At 30.6% G+C, this 20241-nt stretch overlaps 1 protein-coding gene across 7 annotated transcripts in view; it reads left to right on the top strand.

Annotated features, from left to right (window-relative positions):
- The window catches only part of LOC139525598 (maestro heat-like repeat-containing protein family member 1), a 39997-nt gene extending 22964 nt beyond the window's left edge, over positions 1–17033 (top strand). For 4 of the 7 annotated variants that reach the window (XM_071321097.1, XM_071321096.1, XM_071321094.1 and 1 more), the window contains 20 exons: positions 1127–1206; positions 1814–2054; positions 2548–2658; positions 3121–3256; positions 3849–3961; positions 4207–4359; positions 6106–6260; positions 6603–6759; positions 7479–7616; positions 8704–8780; positions 9327–9464; positions 10002–10122; positions 10638–10784; positions 11623–11811; positions 12068–12223; positions 12683–12817; positions 13270–13372; positions 13711–13776; positions 14939–16464; positions 16507–17033. In XM_071321097.1, coding sequence (XP_071177198.1) covers positions 1127–1206; positions 1814–2054; positions 2548–2658; positions 3121–3256; positions 3849–3961; positions 4207–4359; positions 6106–6260; positions 6603–6759; positions 7479–7616; positions 8704–8780; positions 9327–9464; positions 10002–10122; positions 10638–10784; positions 11623–11811; positions 12068–12223; positions 12683–12817; positions 13270–13372; positions 13711–13776; positions 14939–15021 — 2499 coding nt within the window. In that variant the 3' untranslated portion in view covers positions 15022–16464; positions 16507–17033. The remainder of the gene's footprint in view (positions 1–1126; positions 1207–1813; positions 2055–2547; positions 2659–3120; positions 3257–3848; positions 3962–4206; positions 4360–6105; positions 6261–6602; positions 6760–7478; positions 7617–8703; positions 8781–9326; positions 9465–10001; positions 10123–10637; positions 10785–11622; positions 11812–12067; positions 12224–12682; positions 12818–13269; positions 13373–13710; positions 13777–14938; positions 16465–16506) is intronic. The other 3 variants (XM_071321099.1, XM_071321093.1, XM_071321098.1) reach the window with 2 other exon arrangements.
- The last annotated feature ends 3208 nt before the right edge of the window (positions 17034–20241 follow it).

Below are 20241 nucleotides of genomic sequence, written 5' to 3'. Positions count from 1 at the left end.
AGATTTCCAATTAACCCCTTCAATACAATGTTTCCACCAACAGCACACTTGTAAATTGTCTGTACATGTTTCCACTATTGATTCTTATCGTAAGTTTTAGTGATATAAAGCTTAAAAGTCATTGTCCAACTATTGTTACAAATTTTTATGTCCCTCCTATGATATGAGACAGCATTATGCTTTCCTGTTTGTATGTTTGTCTATGCATCCTATCATCCACTGTTGACAAAAATAATTTTAAACTAATCGGAAACATTAAGCTATAAAACTTTTCAAAACAATTTTTTTATTTCTCCGACATAAGTAATAGTACGTTTCTTTTGTCTTATATACCACTTAGATTACACTGTTTAAAGACCTATATAGTATTCTCATAAAACATTTTTAACAGACGATTCTTCTCTTTTTTAATTTGAACAATTTATCACATATTTCCATAAAAATAACAGTTATCAGCTGCAGAAACACATGAATTTTTTTCAAAATGAAATATTACAAAAAGGATTTTTAACTACATTGTTGTATAAGTTAGAAAAATGTTTAACTCTATTTGTAGTAATTCACTATTCATTATCTAAATATTTATGTTTCATACAGAATATATAGAAATAAGGATAAATATAACAATTTTTGATGAAACCATATGAGCTGTATCAGATAAAAATGAACCTTATGTAAATGCATGAATACATGTTTATTGATAAGACTTTGATTGAGTTTTGAACATTCAAAATACGAAATAAGATGATTGTTGGTATATTTTGTATAAGGTTCTTATTTTATGTATATCAGGGTCGGATCCAACCATTTTATAAAGGGGGGGGGGGGGGGGGGGGGGGGGGGGGTGTCCCAACCCAGGACAAAGGGGGGTTCTAACTAAATGTCCCAATTTAAATGCTTTGATTGTAAAAAAAAAGTGGGGGTTTCCAACCCACGGAACCCTCCCCCTCAATCTGCCACTGTATATCACTTCAATTTTCAAACAGTAAAAGACTTTGCATAGAGATTTTTCCACCAAAAATGAGTAAATAGATGTACTTATATTGATTTGCATAAGGTCAATTTCTATGAGACGCAGCTCATATCATGTGACTTCCAATGATGATTTTATGATTGAATATTGTAGAGTTATATGCAGATGGAGAGTACAACATCATTAACCAATGAAACAAGAGCTTTAGCAATGAATGCTTGTTCAACATTAGTGTATCCTTATAGAAATAGTTACTTCTGTTGCTTGTCTCATCTTAAACCTAAAAACAAATATATATTAATCATTAAGAGAAATGAAACAGTATTTTGACATTGAATATCATATATAATGATAGAAACTTAATAAAGATGTAGACTTTTTAAAACTCTTAGAAAGAAACTACAAGCAACAAATTTTCTATAGACTGTTTGTGTATAAACTGAAAATGTAAACCTTGACCTTATGATGTTATGTCAAGACTAAAAGATGGCATATGCATACAGAATTAGCTTATTAAAGAATATCTGTAATCAAAGAAGAAAGCTTTCATTTGATATCTAATTATGTCATGTATACTTGGATGGAGAGTTGTCTCATTGGCACTCATATCTATATATCATAAACTTAGTCTTCTGTGCACGATTTCATCATTTTTTACACTATTGCAAATAGCAAGAAGCTTGAATCAGCAGTTCTTATCAAATTACTGAAAATAAAAAATGGAAGATCCTTGGAATCACTCATAAAACAAATTCTCTAATTTACCTAAAATCATGCATAAAAATCTTTCAACCATGAAATTACACGACTTATACACAAAAAATTTCTTAACTAAATGAGTAAACTGGATCCCCGTTTAAACGAGGCAGAAGAACTTGATCTTGTGAAAACCAGTATAGACTGTATATATCCACTGCCACTTGGTGGAATACCTGTGTCAAAGAAGGGGAAGGAAGAATCGTATGACAAGACGTTAGAAGCTGAAGTGCTGATGTCAGCAACATTTGATGCTTTACATGACTTACTTAAAGAAATACTCCTCAAAGATCTCACTCCTAATGGACTAAATACTATTTTCAAGGTGAGAACTACTTTTCTGTCAATTCTGCCTTGCAGTCTAAAATAATTTGAGCATGATAATTGTACTCAGACTCAGAAATCAACCATTCAAAGTACTGGATTTTGAGCACAAATTTTGTACGAGCACTGTGTACTGAGTAATGTTTAATGACTGAAAGTCAATTATGTTTGATATATAAAAAAATCAGAAACACACTTTAATATTCCAAAGAAATTCATGTGCTTATTGATTAAAAAAAAAAAATAAAGCAAGATTTTTGTAGGATTCATTCTTATATTATCAATCAATTTTTATAAAATGTAGATAATAACATTTGCCTGAACCTTTTTAATGTTTCATTTCAATATATAAAAATGTTTTCTGTAACAAATCATGATGTATTGTTTTATGTGGACATGTTATGCTGCCCATCAAGGGCCCTTGATTGGAATAATAAATATTCTTATTCTTATTCTTATTTTTATTCTTGTTCTTATTCTTATTCTTATTTCAGCAACTGAGTAAATGGTTTCTTTCTATTGAAGAGTATGAGCGAGAAAGGAGTTTAACAACACTTCTTATTGTAGAAAACTTTTTATTAGAAAATATGGAACCGAGTTCAAATGTAAGTAGCATTGTTTGTTCTAAATGTGACTGTTACCATGGTGTACCCATTTGAATGGTAAGAAATTGATTCTTCTAAATTTTTCATCCTGAAACCTTAATTTGAAAATTGAAAAAAATAAAATATAGCAGTATAAAGGATTCTCCCAGGTCTCTAAATATAGTAAGAAAAACCTTGATTTACAGCAAATCTGTCAAACACAATCACAAAGGCTACTGCAGAAAACTTGAAATCATGTTTAAGAATGGCTGGAGAGATTTAAATGTGCATTCTTCAATGTTATACTGTATTATATATGGAGTGCTCCTAAACAGGAGGGAACTATGAAAGAAGAAGAAGCTGGCATTTACTGTTAACTACAACTAACTTCATATATAACTGTCATGTGGCATTGACACAATAATGAAGGTAAAATCAAAATAATTCAACCTTTTTTACATGAAATAATAACCTTTCTTTCAGAATATAACAGATTTCCCCACTGAATGTGTCATCCTTGCCAAGCTAGTCCCAAGATGTACAGATCCCAATATAAGAGTTAGACAGATGGCTATGGACTGTGTTCAGTGTACACTTAGGATTGCTTCAAAAATAGCAGGTAAAATGAAAGAATAGACCAAACTTGACAATCTCTGATATTTTATGGAACATAATTTTTATTAATTGTTGTTATCACAACAAAAGTTATTTGCATAAAATAGATTTCTACAAAATATTTAGATTATCAAAACCTAAAACTTTTAGTCTGATATAATTTGCAACATGGGTGAATATCATTAAAGGTTAGATTAAAAAAAAATATATATATGTTTCCATAGTACATGGATACCCCATTCACACTTTCATTTCAGTGGATCATTATATTTGGGGTCAAAATTCGAATTTGGCATTAAAATAAGAAAAATCATATATTAAGGAACATATGTACTAAGTTTCAAGTTAATTGGATCTCAACTTAACCAAAAAAGTCCAAAAACGTTAACCTGAAGCTGAACAGAAGAATAAATGAAGAAACAAACTAATGCCCAGAATAAAAAAAACATAATGCTCCTATGTGGGGCAAAAAAAGCTGTAGACATAAAATTTAAGGAATTAGAATATATCAAATTTCTTATATAAAAAGAATGGAATGGGATGTGGGACATTTAAAATATTATGATTTGTATTTTGATATTTTTGTTATATTTCAGGTAATTCAATGGACCAGCCAGATCAGATGATTGATGCTTTGTGTACACTTAAAGAACGGCTAGAGAAAGATGATCCAAATGTTTTATTCAGTGTTATAAACGACCTTGCCAAGGTAAATAAATATAAGTCATTGAGGAACTAAAATGAAGGAAAATAACATGGAAATGTATGATATATTGTTCCCAGAACAGAACAACTTCCTATTTCGAAATTATTTGACAGTTGTGAATTTTAATCTGTGATTCTTTTGTTTTTTTAAAATTTTGACTATTACATCCTGTTTTCTGAAACTTTTAATTAATAGCGAGAGTATGCTGAGTAAGACAACACATTCATTCATGTTTTATTTATTTTTAGGTGATTGCTAAAAAGTTACCAAGTGGTCAACTGATAGAATTTTTAGATGTTTTACAAGAAGGGCTTTTAGATCCCCAGTCACACAGTTCATCTGGGGCCTGTGTTGTACTAAATGGTATTCTTAAAGCTAGAGGCAACGAAGTATCAAAACAGGTATGTAGTGTAAAAAGTAAAATAACAAAAAAAAACTAAACTCCAAGGAAAATTCAAAACAGAAAGTCCCTGATCAAATGGCAAAATCAAAAGCTCAAACAAATGGACAACAACTATCATAATCCTGACTTGGTACAGCCTTTTATTATGTAGAAAATGGTGGATTAAACCTGGTTTTAAAGCTAGCTAAACCTCTCACTTGTGTGTCACTAATACAACAATGAATAAAGCTTGACAGAATGTCACCAAAAAATGAAGAAAATTACCCGTTTACATAAAGATGACATCCTCACATAGACAATCTTTTTAACAGAGGATATCTGGCCTTGCAATATAGGTGAATTTTAGTAAGGGCTAGGTAAAAAAAAAATGTTTACAAAAAGGAATGATCTTGACTTGAAAAGGAAACTACTGTTTACAATTCAACTAAAATAAGTATTTGTGGTAATTCTTTGAATTGCAGTTTTTTTTTGTGAACAAGTATCACAAGTTCTTAAATGTTTTGTCAGTTAAGGTGACTCAAGGGTATAAGAACCTTATATAGGAGAAACTTTAGCATATTAGAAGTCACTTTTCATCTAAATGCAAAATTAGCCGTCAAATGGCAGACATCAATCGTGATGACGAAAAGAGAATTTTTATCAAAGGTTGAAAGTTAGTGAAATTTGTTATCTTTTACTGTTAGATCTTATAAGAAGGTTAAAATAACAAGAGGTATTTATATGTGGCTTGAAATTACCAAGTTATCTCCCCTTTTCTATCATGATTCATATACATATACTTTCATTAACTTGACTTATGGACAACATGTAATATTTTTCAGTTAATTCATTAAGGTGAAATTTATCTTTGATAACCGAGAAATTGAGCAAAAACATACACATGATTTTAGTTTATTTCAGTTTGAATAAATGTAAAAAAGCACCTTACTATTGCCATTTTTATACGACCGCAAAAATTGAAACTTTTTGGTCGTATATTGGATATCACACGTTGGTGTCAGTGTCGTTGTCGTCCAAATACTTTTGGTTTTCGCACTGTAACTTTAGTTTAAGTGAATAAAAATCTATGAAATTTAAACACAAGGTTCATGACCACAAAAAGAAAGTTGGGATTGATTTTGGGAGTTTTGGTCCTAACAGTTTAGGAATAAGGGGTCAAAAAAGGGCCCAAATAAGCATTATTCTTGGTTTTCACACAATAACTTTAGTATATGTAAATAGAAATCAATGAAATTTAAACACAAAGTATAGGACCACAAAAAAAAGGTTGGGATTGATTTTGGGAATTGAGGTCCCAACAGTTTAGGAATTAGGGACTAAAAAACAGAACCTATGCTGTGTCAACTATTTAATCACAATCCAAATTTAGAGCTGAATCCAGCTTGAGTGTTGTGTCCATACTTGCCCCAACTGTTCAGGGTTCAACCTCTGCGGTCATATAAAGCTGCGCCCTGCAGAGCATCTGGTTACAGATTTTTTCTTCAGAAAATGAACATAATTTTAAAAAGAAATTACAAAACTATTTTTAAAAAGTTTCTGCATATTATTTGTATTAGTAAAATACAAAATTGTTACTAGTTAAAAAGTGTGCAATGAAAGCACTGTTCTTTGCTTTTTTTGTGTTTTTTTTTTATGTGTATGTACTTATTTTGTGTCATGGATGGATATCTCAAATCCTTTGTTTTTTCTATTAATTTAATGTTAAATCTAAAAATATTGTTTTAAAACTTTTTTTTCTTTGCAGGTCTCTACTATTATCGGTTATCTTCATGATAAGTTAGGTCAGATTGAGTTTGATCAAACCAGAACTGGTACACTAAGATCTGTCAGAACATTGTCGTCACATCATCTCACTAATGTATTAAAGGCTTTACTGAGTTATCCACTACCTTATGATAGGTAAGGTCTCAATTGCACATTATCTTAAAAGTGATTTTAAACTGTACCAACACTCCAACTGCCTAGTCATACATTTGTTGCTTATCTGAAACATGAATTTTAATCGTTGCTCAGTCATCTAAACCTTTTAAATCTGACTGCTTGAATTCAAAATAACAATTCCATTGACATTTTTTAATATCAAATTAATTTGAATGCAAATTTTCTGTACCTTTCATAGAACAAAAATTAAAACCATAAAGTTGAATATCTACCAATCAGCAGCTTCTCTGGAAAATGGAAATTTACAGTAACTCAGTAATGATTCCACAGTATAAAACAACTGTTAACATGTAATTTCAGTAATATAGTAGCAATATGGCAAATTCTATCCCAGGATGCCATGCTAACGTCTGGTTTCACTGATCAGATGTTGGACATGCTGGCGAGACAATTACCATATGAAGAAAAGAAAGATGGAGACAGAACAATAAAAATTGCAACACAAACACCTTTAGCTGTAAGTTTTTGTTTTGTTATAGAGTTTATTAAACCCTTATTTGTATGGTATTTTGCTGTATCCTTGAGTTATTGTTGTTATTCTAGGGCTATAAGCTTAGTTTATTCTGATACAGTGGTTACACAAAAACAATAGCTCTAAGTTGAATCATTGCTGGAGTTTCACAATTAGTACTAGCCGTTATTCTGTTTGTCTTTATACAAAATTCATCATACATAAGAAAAGTCTTTTTATGTGACATAAAAATCAATATCTACATTGTTGTTATGGAAATGTAAACTGTAATCAATGTTAAATTATGCTAATACATTCTGATATTTGATTGCATTTCCTCGTAAATTGTTCAATAAACCTGAATCATGGGGGATATCTCCCATGAGAGGTCTTGACCTGAATTTTGAAAATCTTTATTTTATAATTTGATCACCTCAAAATCAGGCATTCAAATGAGTTAAAAGGGTATTTAACAGAAACATACTCATTCAAACAACGTAGTAGTAGATTAAAAACATGTATGGCAATATAAGAGGGGCAGAAGTTTCTCTTGAACTTATAATCCCTCATGCAGATTTTGAAAAGTTGTCAGGTATGATTATGTAGTAGATGTAACACATAAATACAACAGGTTTCTTTTCCTATTGCAGGTAAATTGTGTTTTAAATGTTATATTTGATGCTAAAGATATGACATCTTTTCCACAAGTGTTCTTCCTATTGCAGGTGACTTGTGCTTTAAAAATTATATTTGATGTTGAAGAATCTGAAGAGGTGGTTAAGAAGAATTACCACAGATTTTTTTCTTCACTACTTATAAGAATTGGTTCTTCTATTGATTGTAAGCCTCCAAAACCTGTTGTGGTAAGTCAAATCAGCAGCTTTTTTCTACACCCCCTCTAGAAATGGGGCTATTCACTGTGGATTCATTTATTTTTGTGGGTACCAATTTTCATGGATATTAGATTTCCTGGTTTTTCCAAAGTCTGTGTACATTCCTTTAGAAAATTTGTAATTTGTTGAACATTTAAATTTGTGGTTCCCCTGTTGCCAGGAAATCTATGAAAATTGGTATTCAACGAATAATAATGAACTCACAGTATATAACATTTACCTTGCCTTCCCTTGGTTTGATCATCCAAAAAATTTCAAAATGTTGAATGAATTTATAAAATTTCTGCACAATATCTCAGGTACCTTTGAATAGAATACACCTTATCGCTATTTGTCCGCCATTACTGGATATCACACAGGTTCCCGTAAAAATTTGACGTCATAAAACAAAATATCTGACGCCACAATGGAAAAGTGATTGTTGTATGCATCAAAAGTTCAAGCGGCCGGGTCAGCCGGGATTAGCGATAAGGTGTATAACTTCTTATGAAGTCAGCAGATTGGCAGTCGTGGGTCTTAATGTTAGGTTTTTTTTTCTGATATAACAGTCACTTACTTCCTGTTGTTTGTAACTTTGAATTATGATTTGATTAATGCTGAGCATGATAAAATCTGCAACTTTTAGTCGGTTCTTTTTTTTGTGCAATTGTGACAAATTCTTTGTTTATAAGTGCAATAAAAACAACGATAGCATAACCAAAGACATAATTTTATTTATTGTTGGTATACAAACACATTCAGATTCTACACTAGAAAACTATAACAGGATATACTAGTACTGGATAAATTTCATTGAGACAGAAACTTAACAACTCATATTTTAAAAAATCAAGAAAACTGTATACAATCTTCAACAATGGTCAAGCTTTCATTTTGTATGTTAAACTCTGAAACATTTGTTTTTTTACTGGTAAGTTTTAGTTAATGATTATGTATATAATATCAATGGCTTGATGTTCAACATTAATAAGTTGACAATAAAAATGTGTTTATCAGTTTGAAATATAATAAAATGTCAATTGAATCCTTTTTATTAGTGTCTGACTTCTGTTTTTAGGAGGAAAAGGAAAGTAAACCAAAAGAAAAGAAGAAATCTGTTCCACCTCCATCGTCTAAAGTTCCAGTTCCTAGTCTGTAAGTAAAACATTCCTGTTTCCTGTTTTAAGAGAGTTGTAAAGGGGGTTTATTTGCACGGAAGAACGCAAAATAAAATTGCCATTTCAAGATGAATGAATAAGTAATTTCTTGCTTGTTGATCTTTTTACCAAATTCCCGAAACATGGTGAATAAAGAACCTTTTTCACGGCTGCATGTAAAATAAAAATGGCAAAACATGTTGCACAAAAATAACCCTTTACCTCCCTCTTTTAAGTTAAATATTTCTTATGCTAATGTATAGTTTAGATATTACCTTGCATTTTCAATAAGTAAATACATGTACGTTGAGTTCCCTTTTTACAAGTCTTTCTGTTCTTAGGTTTTAACTCATATGGGGTAATTTTCATTTGTAAATAAAGACTTTCATGTACATTACTGAAATAGTAATGGATTGGAACACAAAGCTTTTGTAAAGAACTGTAAATGCTGAAATTCAATATTTTTATTCCATTTAGATACAACAGATCACTTTAATCTCATTGACACTAAAATTAAAGTAGTGTGTACAATTTTAATATGCAGGGCAGCTGTAGAGGCATTTAGGTCATTTCTACAGAGGTCAAAGTCAGAGGACATTATAGAGGGACTTGACAAAGAAGATTGCTGGGAAATGTTTGAAGATGAAGAAAGATATCCTGAAAGTGTCACCATATTATGCAGGTAACTGTTTTATTTCACAACATTTTGTTCAGGTATTGTGTTGTATAGTCCATTCTTGATTTAAACCAAGGAGGAGTTTTTATGTTGAAAATAGAATATGCAAGTAAAATTACTTGGTGTCCCAACTAAGTGTATACTGTGGATTCATTTATTTTTGATGGTACAAATGTACCAATTTTTGTGGTTTGAGAAAAACTTGCATATTCGTGGATATTTAATTTCATTGTTTTGGCAAAGTCTGCATACATTCCTTTAGAAAATTTGCAATTCGTTGAATATTTAAATTCATGGTTACCCTGTACCCACGAAATCCACGAAAATTGGTATCCAATGAATATATATGAATCCACAGTATTGAATGTATAAAATCCTACTGTTGATTAAATGAGAAATTTATTATTTTTTGTGCATCACAGTGTAAATATTATATGAGATACATTGTATTACAAGTTAAGGTTAAAAATATTTGAGTACTAATAATTGATAGTATATGACTGTATCCCTAAGGGTAATTTTCAAATCCATTTTCTTCTCCAGATATTTAGTAGAAAGCGCAGTAGGAGGACCGTACATATCAAAGATAGTTACATCTCTTGCTTCAGGCTTGTCAAGTTTGTACGACCCTCAGAGAGTTACAGTGGCTGCGTTCTTTTCAGAGGTAATTGAATATAGTATAATAGAAAGGACACATATCAAAATAGTCTGTTGAAATAGTGTAAATTAAATTAATATAATACTGTAAATTAAGAAATTATTGCTTTGTTTTTATTATGGCACAAAATGCAACAGGGTTATAATCGCAATAATTTTAACTCACATTTGGAAATTTTTTATATGAATTAATCATGATATTTCTCAATATCCCCCAAAAAATTAAATCACATTTTAGGTAACTGTTTAAATTACAAAATTCCAATAATAAATGCATGCAATAATTTCTGAATTTACAGTAAATGGGCTAATGCCACAAGGTCTTTATTAGTGTCCATACCTTACAGCAAGACATTTTAACAATTTCAGGTATTAAAAAATAATTTGACTTTACTCATACATTTTTGCTTTTAAGAATTTTCATTTTGAATTACTTTAATACTACAAATTTTCATTTCAAACCCTTTCAAAAGTATTTAGATAAGAATTTTATTAAAAACATTGTACATTATTTACTTGTAGTTGATAAATCTGAAATGTGCTGGTAATGACGACATGATAGAAATGGTGATGAACAGTTTACTGGGAAGACTTGTAGATTCTTCTCACATGGTTAGAATGTTGTGTATCAGAGGCCTGGGAAATGTGGCCAGTAATGAGAAACAACAGGTAAGGCTGTGGCATTGTTACCTGAGGGCTGGGAAATGTGGCTAGTGATGAGAAACAACAGGTAAGGCTGTGGCATTGTTACCTGAGGGCTGGGAAATGTGGCCAGTAATGTTTACCTGAGTTGTGAAATGCAATCTTTTCCATTTCACCCCAGGTCTTTCCCATGCTTTTAAATCAATGGTCAATTGTCCTTCTCCATGTTTCAATGGCAAAGGAGGTCTAATAAGTGCTTGACTCCATACACCATTCTGTTTGTCCTAAAGACCTTGTGTAGAAATAGATTGATTTTTCTATGGAAGAGTACAGTGCAGATTCAGTTGTAGCTTGCAGGCAATTTTTACCTTACAGCTACTTTCTGTTTACTGATTGTTTGAAATTTTATAACAATCATCGTACATGGAAAACCAATTGCATGCAACAATGCAGGTCCAGACTAAATTCTTGTTATAAAATACCCTGACCATAATCACAATTTTCATCACCAAGTAATATATACAATAGCCTTGACCGTGTTTTCGCAGCTGATACATTCTAAAAAAAGAAGTAAAAATTATGCTTGTAGTAACACCATCAGAATTTCTCTGCAAACTTACAAGCAGTAGGATCAACAGATGTCCTGCATGAACAGTAAATACAAACTTTACAAATATGTTATTTTAAGTATTTAATAGGTAAATGCCGAAATTTTTGAAAGTGCAAACTATGGGTATGATATTCCAAGAACTCCATTCTACCCAATGTAATTTTTCATTACAGACATTTATTTCAATAAAAATAAAAATATCTTGTCTCTCATTATGAACAGAAAAGAATGAACTATTTTGTTTATTAATATCAGGTACAGCAATACTCCACGACAGTTCTATCAGCTATGATGGCCGGTATGGACGACAAAGAGGACCCTGAGGATCTCATCACCACAGAGGCCATGTCTGGACTGTCAAAGATTCTGTCAGAGATAGATGAGAGTCACATCAGAGCAATACTCATTAATGTTTCACTCAGAATTAGACCTTGCTTTGAAAAGGTGGGTTGTTTAATGTCCTTTTGTTATAACTCACTCTTTAAGATCAGTAATTTGACAAGAGAAATTAAAATCATATTTTAGTCTAAAATGACAAAATAGAAATCAGAAATGCATGCAATGAGTTCTGAATTTACAGAAACAATGAATATATTTTGTTTTGAATAAAAAGTTATTAGGTAACATTATGCCTTTGACCTTGAACTCAATTTGATTTTTGTATGTGTATTTAACAGAGCATATTGTGTTTCTCTTCTAGGATCGACCTGCTGTTCGAGCTCAGGCATTTATTTTGTTTGGTAATTTATCAAGGTTTGGAGATGGTCCATCTAAAGCTCCATTTTTAGAACAAATACACAGTAACTTTGTTAGTTTATTACTGCATCTAAATGATCCAGAACAGGAAGTAAAAAAGGTAAATAAAGTATTTTAGGATACAATTTTATATAAGCAACTATATTTAGATTGTGACTTATATGAAAGACAAGACATTTTCAACATATCCTTTTTAAGTCATTCCTGCAAAATTTATTCCTAACTAAAATTTTGTATGACATGTCAACTCATAAATCTTTGTTCATTAATGTGTTATCAGACCAGAAAATCAAAGAGTACCTTTTAAGGGAGTAATATTCTCCCTCCATTGAAAAACACTTGATAGAATTGGTAGGTGAGTTAATTCAATGCTAAATTTCGTATTCAGGTCAATCCAAATCACCCTTGTTTTTTGTACTCCATTCTCAATGTCCACTCTCCTATTAAATCATACTAGCTGATTTATCATATAAATTGTTTCCTCTTTACTATGCATATAACATTTTCACAAACTAAAATAGTAAACCAAGTATCAAATGAATGTTTAACTTTATTTCAGGCTTGCAAGTTTTCATTGCGTCTCTTAGGACCACTGCTAGAGTCAGAGGCTATTAATAATAAATTCCAGAAATATCTACTGGAAGATGCTAATCTTATTTATGGGGAGTTTATGAATGATTTAGCAAAATGTATTGTAAGTATTCAAATTATTTGTTTATGATAAAACTTATTTATGTATCAATTTATATTTCATCAAAGAAGTGTAACAAAATATTTTTCTGAGCTATGACTTTACGCATTTCTTTTTACAAAAAAAAGTATCTGCATTAATTATTTTATTAAACTTTTATAATGGTCTCATACAAACTACAAATAGTTTAAAGTACATTGATTGACACTTAAAATAAAAACATGAGATATATCTTTTGAAATTTCAGTGATGCATATTAGAGGGAACTGAGAAAACTTCATGATTTTCCTTATAAAAATGTAATATAAATTATTAAAAACACGACTTGTAAATATTCGAAGTGATGTTAATGCTCTCTGATTGTTTATGTTCAGATACAAGACTTCCCAGACAAAGTGAATTTCTATGTAATGGGCTGTATATCATTCTATAAAAGTGTTTATGTCGATTTTCAGATACAAGACTTCCCAGACAAAGTGAATTTCTACGTAATGGGCTGTATATCATTCTATAAAAGTATGTGGTCAGAAATTAAGTGTAACGCAGCATTATTTACAGGTAGGTTGATAGGGCCAAAGTTATTTGATTAAGACATTTAAACATGATAAAATTGAGAATGGAAATGGGGAATGTGTCAAAGAGACAACAACCCGACCATAGAACAGACAACAGCAGAAGGTCACCAATAGGTCTTCAATACTGCGAGATGAAGTTTATTTTTCCTACTAGTTAAGAATAAGTTTGAGTTTTACAGTATAAAAATATTTTTAGTCTTGTCTTGAACTTTTTTAAATCCTGCACGTATAAATTAATTTGAAGCAAGCATAGATTTTGATTTGGAATACTCTACATTAATATGGTAATCATATATGACTTGAATTGTAATTCTATTCTAGGGTATTTACTTGGGAATTTACAACATGATAAACAGGTGGCCATATCAAAAGAACATGTCTGTGCAGGTATGTAATGTTATAGGTAGTGATAGAAAGAACATGTCTGTGCAGGTATGTAATGTTATAGGTAGTGATAGAAAGTCATATAAATGACCATATATAAATAAAAACAAAAATGGAAACTGAAATGATATTCAACCATGCATTCTGTTCATTTTTTGTAAAGTTTATGAACATTTCTGGATCAGTCACTGTTAACTTCTTATCTACCACAAGCGATCATACAGTTCACTACTACACACATCTTATTGGTTAGCTACTGCAGCTGATTGTAGGTTAACTACCAGAGATAATTTGCAGTGTGATAATTTTTACCGGGGTGCAATTAAATATGAAATTATTAAGCAATTACTGTATAGAAATTAAAAATAAAAAATGTATTTAATTCTCAATTGTTTGAATTTTTATATTTCTGATTTTGATCCAATTATGTTCACTAATTAGCTATTTTAGGATAACTGATATCACTGCCGACACTTCAAACTTCACTTTCATCTATATCGGACTGCTTAAAACACTAAAACCCTTCATCTTCTTCCTCCGATTCGAAGAATGAAGCCCATTGATTGGCCATTGTTTCAATCGCAATTCTCAAACGAAAACATGTGTTAAAAACAATGTATTTTAATGTAAACATATTACCTTTCAATGAAAAGGAATATACCAATTGAAAGCTTATTCATTTGTAAAACCGAATTTGATTGGTTCATTTGGTATATTTTACGGGAATATCCGTCAACGCGACTGGGCATGCATTGTTTACAGCGGATAGATCAGTCTCTGCGAATACACAGGTGACCCAGCAAGCGGATTTATCAGTCACTACGAATTAAACGGTGTTAATTACCACGTATATATCCGTCTGTGGTAGATAAAGAGTTAAGTTATCTGCCTAGTAAATTTGTCAACAAACAAGAGTCATTTTATAATGATTTATTATTATATAAGAAAATAATTATAAAAAAGAATCAAATGGAGCATAGATGTAGGAGTAGTATATCTCAGGTTTCACCAATTTTCTGCCCCAAACATATGTGCTCAATTTTTGTTTAGTCTTCATCATTTGGTTATAGAAGCTAGACATATCCAATTTACATTCCATTGATGTTGGCATCATTAAGATTAGCCAAGCTTCATTTATGAATTATAATAATATTTCTACTTTCAGCCCTGATTATTCTGTTAAAAGACCAATCACCCAGTGTTAGAGCTGCTGCAGCTGAAGCCATGAGCTTACTTTATGAATACTGAGACACTTACTTTATGAATACTGAGATGCTTACTTTATGAATACTACAACGCTAACTTTATAAATATGTAATGTGCAATACCTCTGCTTAAAACTTTTGTATGACAATGGCATTGTAAAATAATACTCGTCTTCCTATGAGTTGTACATATATATTGGTAAAATGTCTATTCCTATTACTGTGGATTTATTATTATGTAAGAGATACCAATTTTTGTTGATTTTGTGGGTGAAGATAAACAGCAAATTTAAATGTTCAACGAAGTACACATTTTCGATATGCTTGTATGCAACCTTATGCAAAACCATGAAATCAAATATCCAATTTTCCTCAATCCACTAAAATTGGTATCCACCAGAATTTAATGTGAATCCAGAGTATATGTATCCATAGGTGAAAATATCAATTCCTATCTATATGTGTATTACTTGTATCCATTGGTGATAATGTAAATTCCTATCATTTGTGATAATAACAATTCCTTTGATGTGATGTGATGCATAACTATTGATGACAATGTCAATTTCTTATAATGTAAACCTATTGGTGACAATGTCAATTCTTATAATACATAATGTGGTAATGAAGTCAATCATGTATTATATAGTGTATCTGTTGGGGAATCTTTTCTGATTGTGTGAAATTTGTTATGAGTGATGTACATTACTAAATATGAAATGATTTGAATTAATCAAGGCTATTGTTACTGCTAAATAGTAAAAACAATATTTTCCTTGTGTTAAATGTTTTAATCCTTCCTTTAAATTTAGACATTTTACAACTATGATATCTCAGTAGATGTTTACTGTCTTTTGTTGTTATTTGTTAGGATGTTTGTCATCATAAACAATAATTCATAGCTCTGAGTCGCTGAAGTACTCAATTCATACCTTTAAAACAGTTTAAATTTAATTACTGGGGTCATCAGCTGGATATACCTGTTATAAAATCACATGTAAGGTTTTATAAAATATTTTTGCCATATAAAAATTCTGAAAATGCTGCTTTATAGTTTTGTAGTATAATACTAATACTAAGGAGATGACTGCATCATATTTTAAGCTGTGTCTAAGTAAAACATAGTGTTTACTGTATAGCAAATATAATCTACCTAGAGATATGTTTAGGTACATAAAAATGAGAAACTAGATATATTCTATATGTAAAGCAAATAGCTTCAACACAAAACTTAAGAAATATAAATTAGGTGTATTCTGCTGTGCTATCTGAAGAGTATTAGGATATATAAATCTTAAGGTAACACAATTGGTCTTGCTCATCACTTAAGGATATTCCAGATATAAAAATGTAAATGTGACTTGTGCTTTTATGTATGTATTAACTGTGTATGTAGGTAAGGCCTCTTTAAATTTTATCTATGTATTCACTGTGTATGTAGGTAAGGCCTCTTTAAGTTTTATCTATATATTAACTGTGTATGTAGGTAAGGCCTTTTTAAGTAATTAGTTATTAACTGTGTATGTAGGTAAGGCCTCTTTAAGTAATTAGTTATTAACTGTGTATGTAGGTAAGGCCTCTTTAAGTAATTAGTTATTAACTGTGTATGTAGGTAAGGCCTCTTTAAGTAATTAGTTATTTTCTCTACATGTTAATCTATTAGAAATGTTATAATAAAATAATGTGAAGAAAAAGGCATTCAACACCAATATCAATTATATAAGTTAATAAATTCTATATTTTGAAAAGAAATATAGTTAAAGCAAAACAATACCTTTGTCCGGTTGTTTTTAAAATGAATACATGCATTTAAGAAATAACCATAAAAAGCTTAAACAGTAAGATATTGAGACTTCTGTTTTGTGTTGCATTGTTTCAGTTTTGAGTATATATTTATTTATTGTGAAGATTTGGTGCATTTCCCTGTAGATGACTGGATCATGGTTATATACAGTTAATTGTTTTATTTATGGCTTTCATATTTTATATGTAACAATCAAATTGTTTTGTTAATTTATTTTTTTTAGAAAATGATTAAAGGATATTATAGTTCAACGTCATTCATTCTTTTAAATTTGGTGTGTAATTTATTACTAAAATTGGCTGACATGAAGCAATGATTTAAATTACATGTACTAACTAAAATATATGTCCTTGCATAAAGTATGATACTAATAACAGTGTATTGTATCTTTGTTTTGCAAATCTTCAGTGGAAAACTCTTCAATCTTAGAACAAGAAAGAATATGAAAGTACAACAAAACAATTATTAATTGATGGTTGCTTAATGTCCAACAGCAAATATTACATGCATATTCAGAACGGTAATTAGATATGAATATATCTTGTTTTGTTCCAGATCTACACACTGAGTTTAGTTTTATTTACATAAGAGCTAATATATCTTGTTTTGTTCAAGATCTACACACTGAGTTGAGTTTTATTTACATAAGAGCCAACAAGGTTACAATAGTAGAAAGATGAGCTATCATACACTTGACTCTTAACAGAAAAGTGTTGGTTCTTGATTGCTGAGTGCTTGATAGAGAAACAACAAATACCAATTTTAAAGCTATTGTCTAACCTAGCTGGAATTTGAATCCCTATTAAACGGTGCAGACTTGTTACCAGCACACTCTGAGACCATCTTTATAGTTTAAAACAATAATGTTAAACATATCTCAAGTATTTAAAGTTCAACAAAAAATTACTGAAAAGCATTGAGTTTAAACTCACACGACATAGAGCATAAGAATGACCCTTAAGATTGAGTGTTAAAAATATATATAAACGGATCTAGGAGTAAAACTGACAATGGAGGCATAAAACATATACGACCTCCAAATATTAAAATCCTGGCTTTGAAATGTATAGTTAAGTGTTAATAAGTTATTTTTCTCTACTAACTCCTTTATTCAAAGACCAGTTGCAGACATGCAAGACAAAATTAATAATAGAATGAAATTCAAAACAGTGTGGCTTTGGCCATTGATTGACACATTAAATTCATCCATTGACTGGGACAATTTAGGTGAACGTTTGTATGTAACGACCACTGCTCACTATGTACTTTTTAAAGACACTTAAACTATGGGGTCACCAAAGGTTCTCAACACCTTAATAAAGTAATTCGAAAAACTAATCAGAAATAACACGATGTTTTGATTTATATCAATTATATAAATCAAAATATAAAGGTTATTCCTGATTAATATTTATACGACCGCAAAAATTTTAATTTTTTGGTCGTATATTGCTATCACGTCGTCGTCGTCGTCGTCGTCCGAATACTTTTAGTTTTCGCACTCTAACTTTAGTAAAAGTGAATAGAAATCAATGAAATTTTAACACAAGGTTTATGACCACAAAAGGAAGGTTGGGATTGATTTTGGGAGATTTGGTCCCAACATTTTAGGAATTAGGGGCCAAAAAGGGCCCAAATAAGCATTTTCTTGGTTTTCGCACTATAACTTTAGTTTAAGTGAATAGAAATCTATGAAATTTTGACACAAGGTTTATTTACCGACCGTGCAAGGGCTGTATAGCCAGTCAAGGTCGTTAAAAACTTCCATTTGTTGACAAGGTTTATGACCACAAAATGAAGGTTGGGATTGATTTTGGGAGTTTTGGTTCCAACAGTTTAGGAAATAAGGGCCAAAAAAGGGCCAAAATAAGCATTATTCTTGGTTTTCGCACAATAACTTTAGTATAAGTAAATAGAAATCAATGAAATTTTAACACAAGGTTTATGACCACAAAAGGAAGGTTAGGATTGATTTTTGGAGTTGAGGTCACAACAGTTTATGAATTAGGGACCAAAAAGGGGCCCAAATAAGCATTATTTTTGGTTTTTGCACCATAACTTTAGTATAAGTAAATAGAAATCTATGAAATTTAAACACAAGGTTTATGACCATAAAAGGAAGGCTGGGTTTGATTTTGGGAGTTTTGGTCCTAACAGTTTAGGAATAAGGGGCCCAAAGGGTCCAAAATTGAACTTTGTGTGATTTCATCAAAAATTGAATAATTGGGGTTCTTTGATATGCCGAATCTAACTATGTATGTAGATTCTTAATTTTTGGTCCCGTTTTCAAATTGGTCTACATTAAGGTCCAAAGGGTTCAAAATTAAACTTAGTTTGATTTTAACAAAAATTGAATCCTTGGGGTTCTTTGATATGCTGAATTTAAAAATGTACTTAGATTTTTAATTATTGGCCTAGTTTTCAAGTTGGTCCAAATGGGGGTCCAAAATTAAACTTTGTTTGATTTCATCAAAAATTGAATAAATGGTTTCTTTGATATGCCAAATCTAACTGTGTATGTAGATTCTTAATTCTTGGTCCAGTTTTCAAATTGGTCTACATTAAGGTCCAAAGGGTCCAAAATTAAACTAAGTTTGATTTTAACAAAAATTAAATTCTTGGGCTTATTTGATATGCTTTATCTAAATATGTACTTTGATTTTTGATTATGGGCCCAGTTTTCAAGTTGGTCCAAATCAGGATTCCATATCAAGTATTGTGCAATAGCAAGAAATTTTCAATTGCACAGTATTGCACAATAGCAAGAAATATCTAATTGCACAATATTGTGCAATAGCAATTAATTTTCAATTGGATTATCTTTCTTTGTATAGAATAGTAGTTGATAATATATGTTGGAAATTTGCCAGACATGACAATAATGTCATTTTCTATTTTTATTTGCCAATAACTTTATGTAAATAACTTCATTGGAAATTTGCCAATATAAAATGTTGCTGATGAAGCTTTTTTTCCTTATCTTATCTAAAATGTTTTTAGATAATGTATGTTGGACATTTGCCAGACATGACTATGATGTCATTTTCTATTTTTATTTGCCAATAACTTTATGTAAATAACTTCATTGGAAATTTGCCAATATAAAATGTTGCTGATGAAGTTTTTTTTATTGTTTTATACAATAAACAATGAATATTCACTTTTACTACCAACCAATCTTTACCATTCAGTGATAACAAGCACTTTATTTTACATTTTAATATTTTATGATGTATTTAAAAGAGTAGTTATTGTTGCAAACTCCATTAGAAATTTGAATTGATATCAGTTTTGGAAAAAGGGAAACAGGGATGTGAAAAAAAGGGGGGGGGGTTTAAATTTTTCTCATTTCAGATTTCATAAATAAAAAGAAAATTTCTTCAAACATTTTTTTGAGAGGATTAATATTCAACAGCATAGTGAATTGCTCAAAGGCAAAAAAAAACTTTTAAGTTCATT

The sequence above is a fragment of the Mytilus edulis genome, chromosome 5 (assembly GCF_963676685.1).
Source record: "Mytilus edulis chromosome 5, xbMytEdul2.2, whole genome shotgun sequence".
NCBI classification, from domain to species: domain Eukaryota; kingdom Metazoa; phylum Mollusca; class Bivalvia; order Mytilida; family Mytilidae; genus Mytilus; species Mytilus edulis.
Note: the sequence above shows the minus strand (reverse complement) of the source record. Positions and strands in the feature narration are given on the sequence as shown.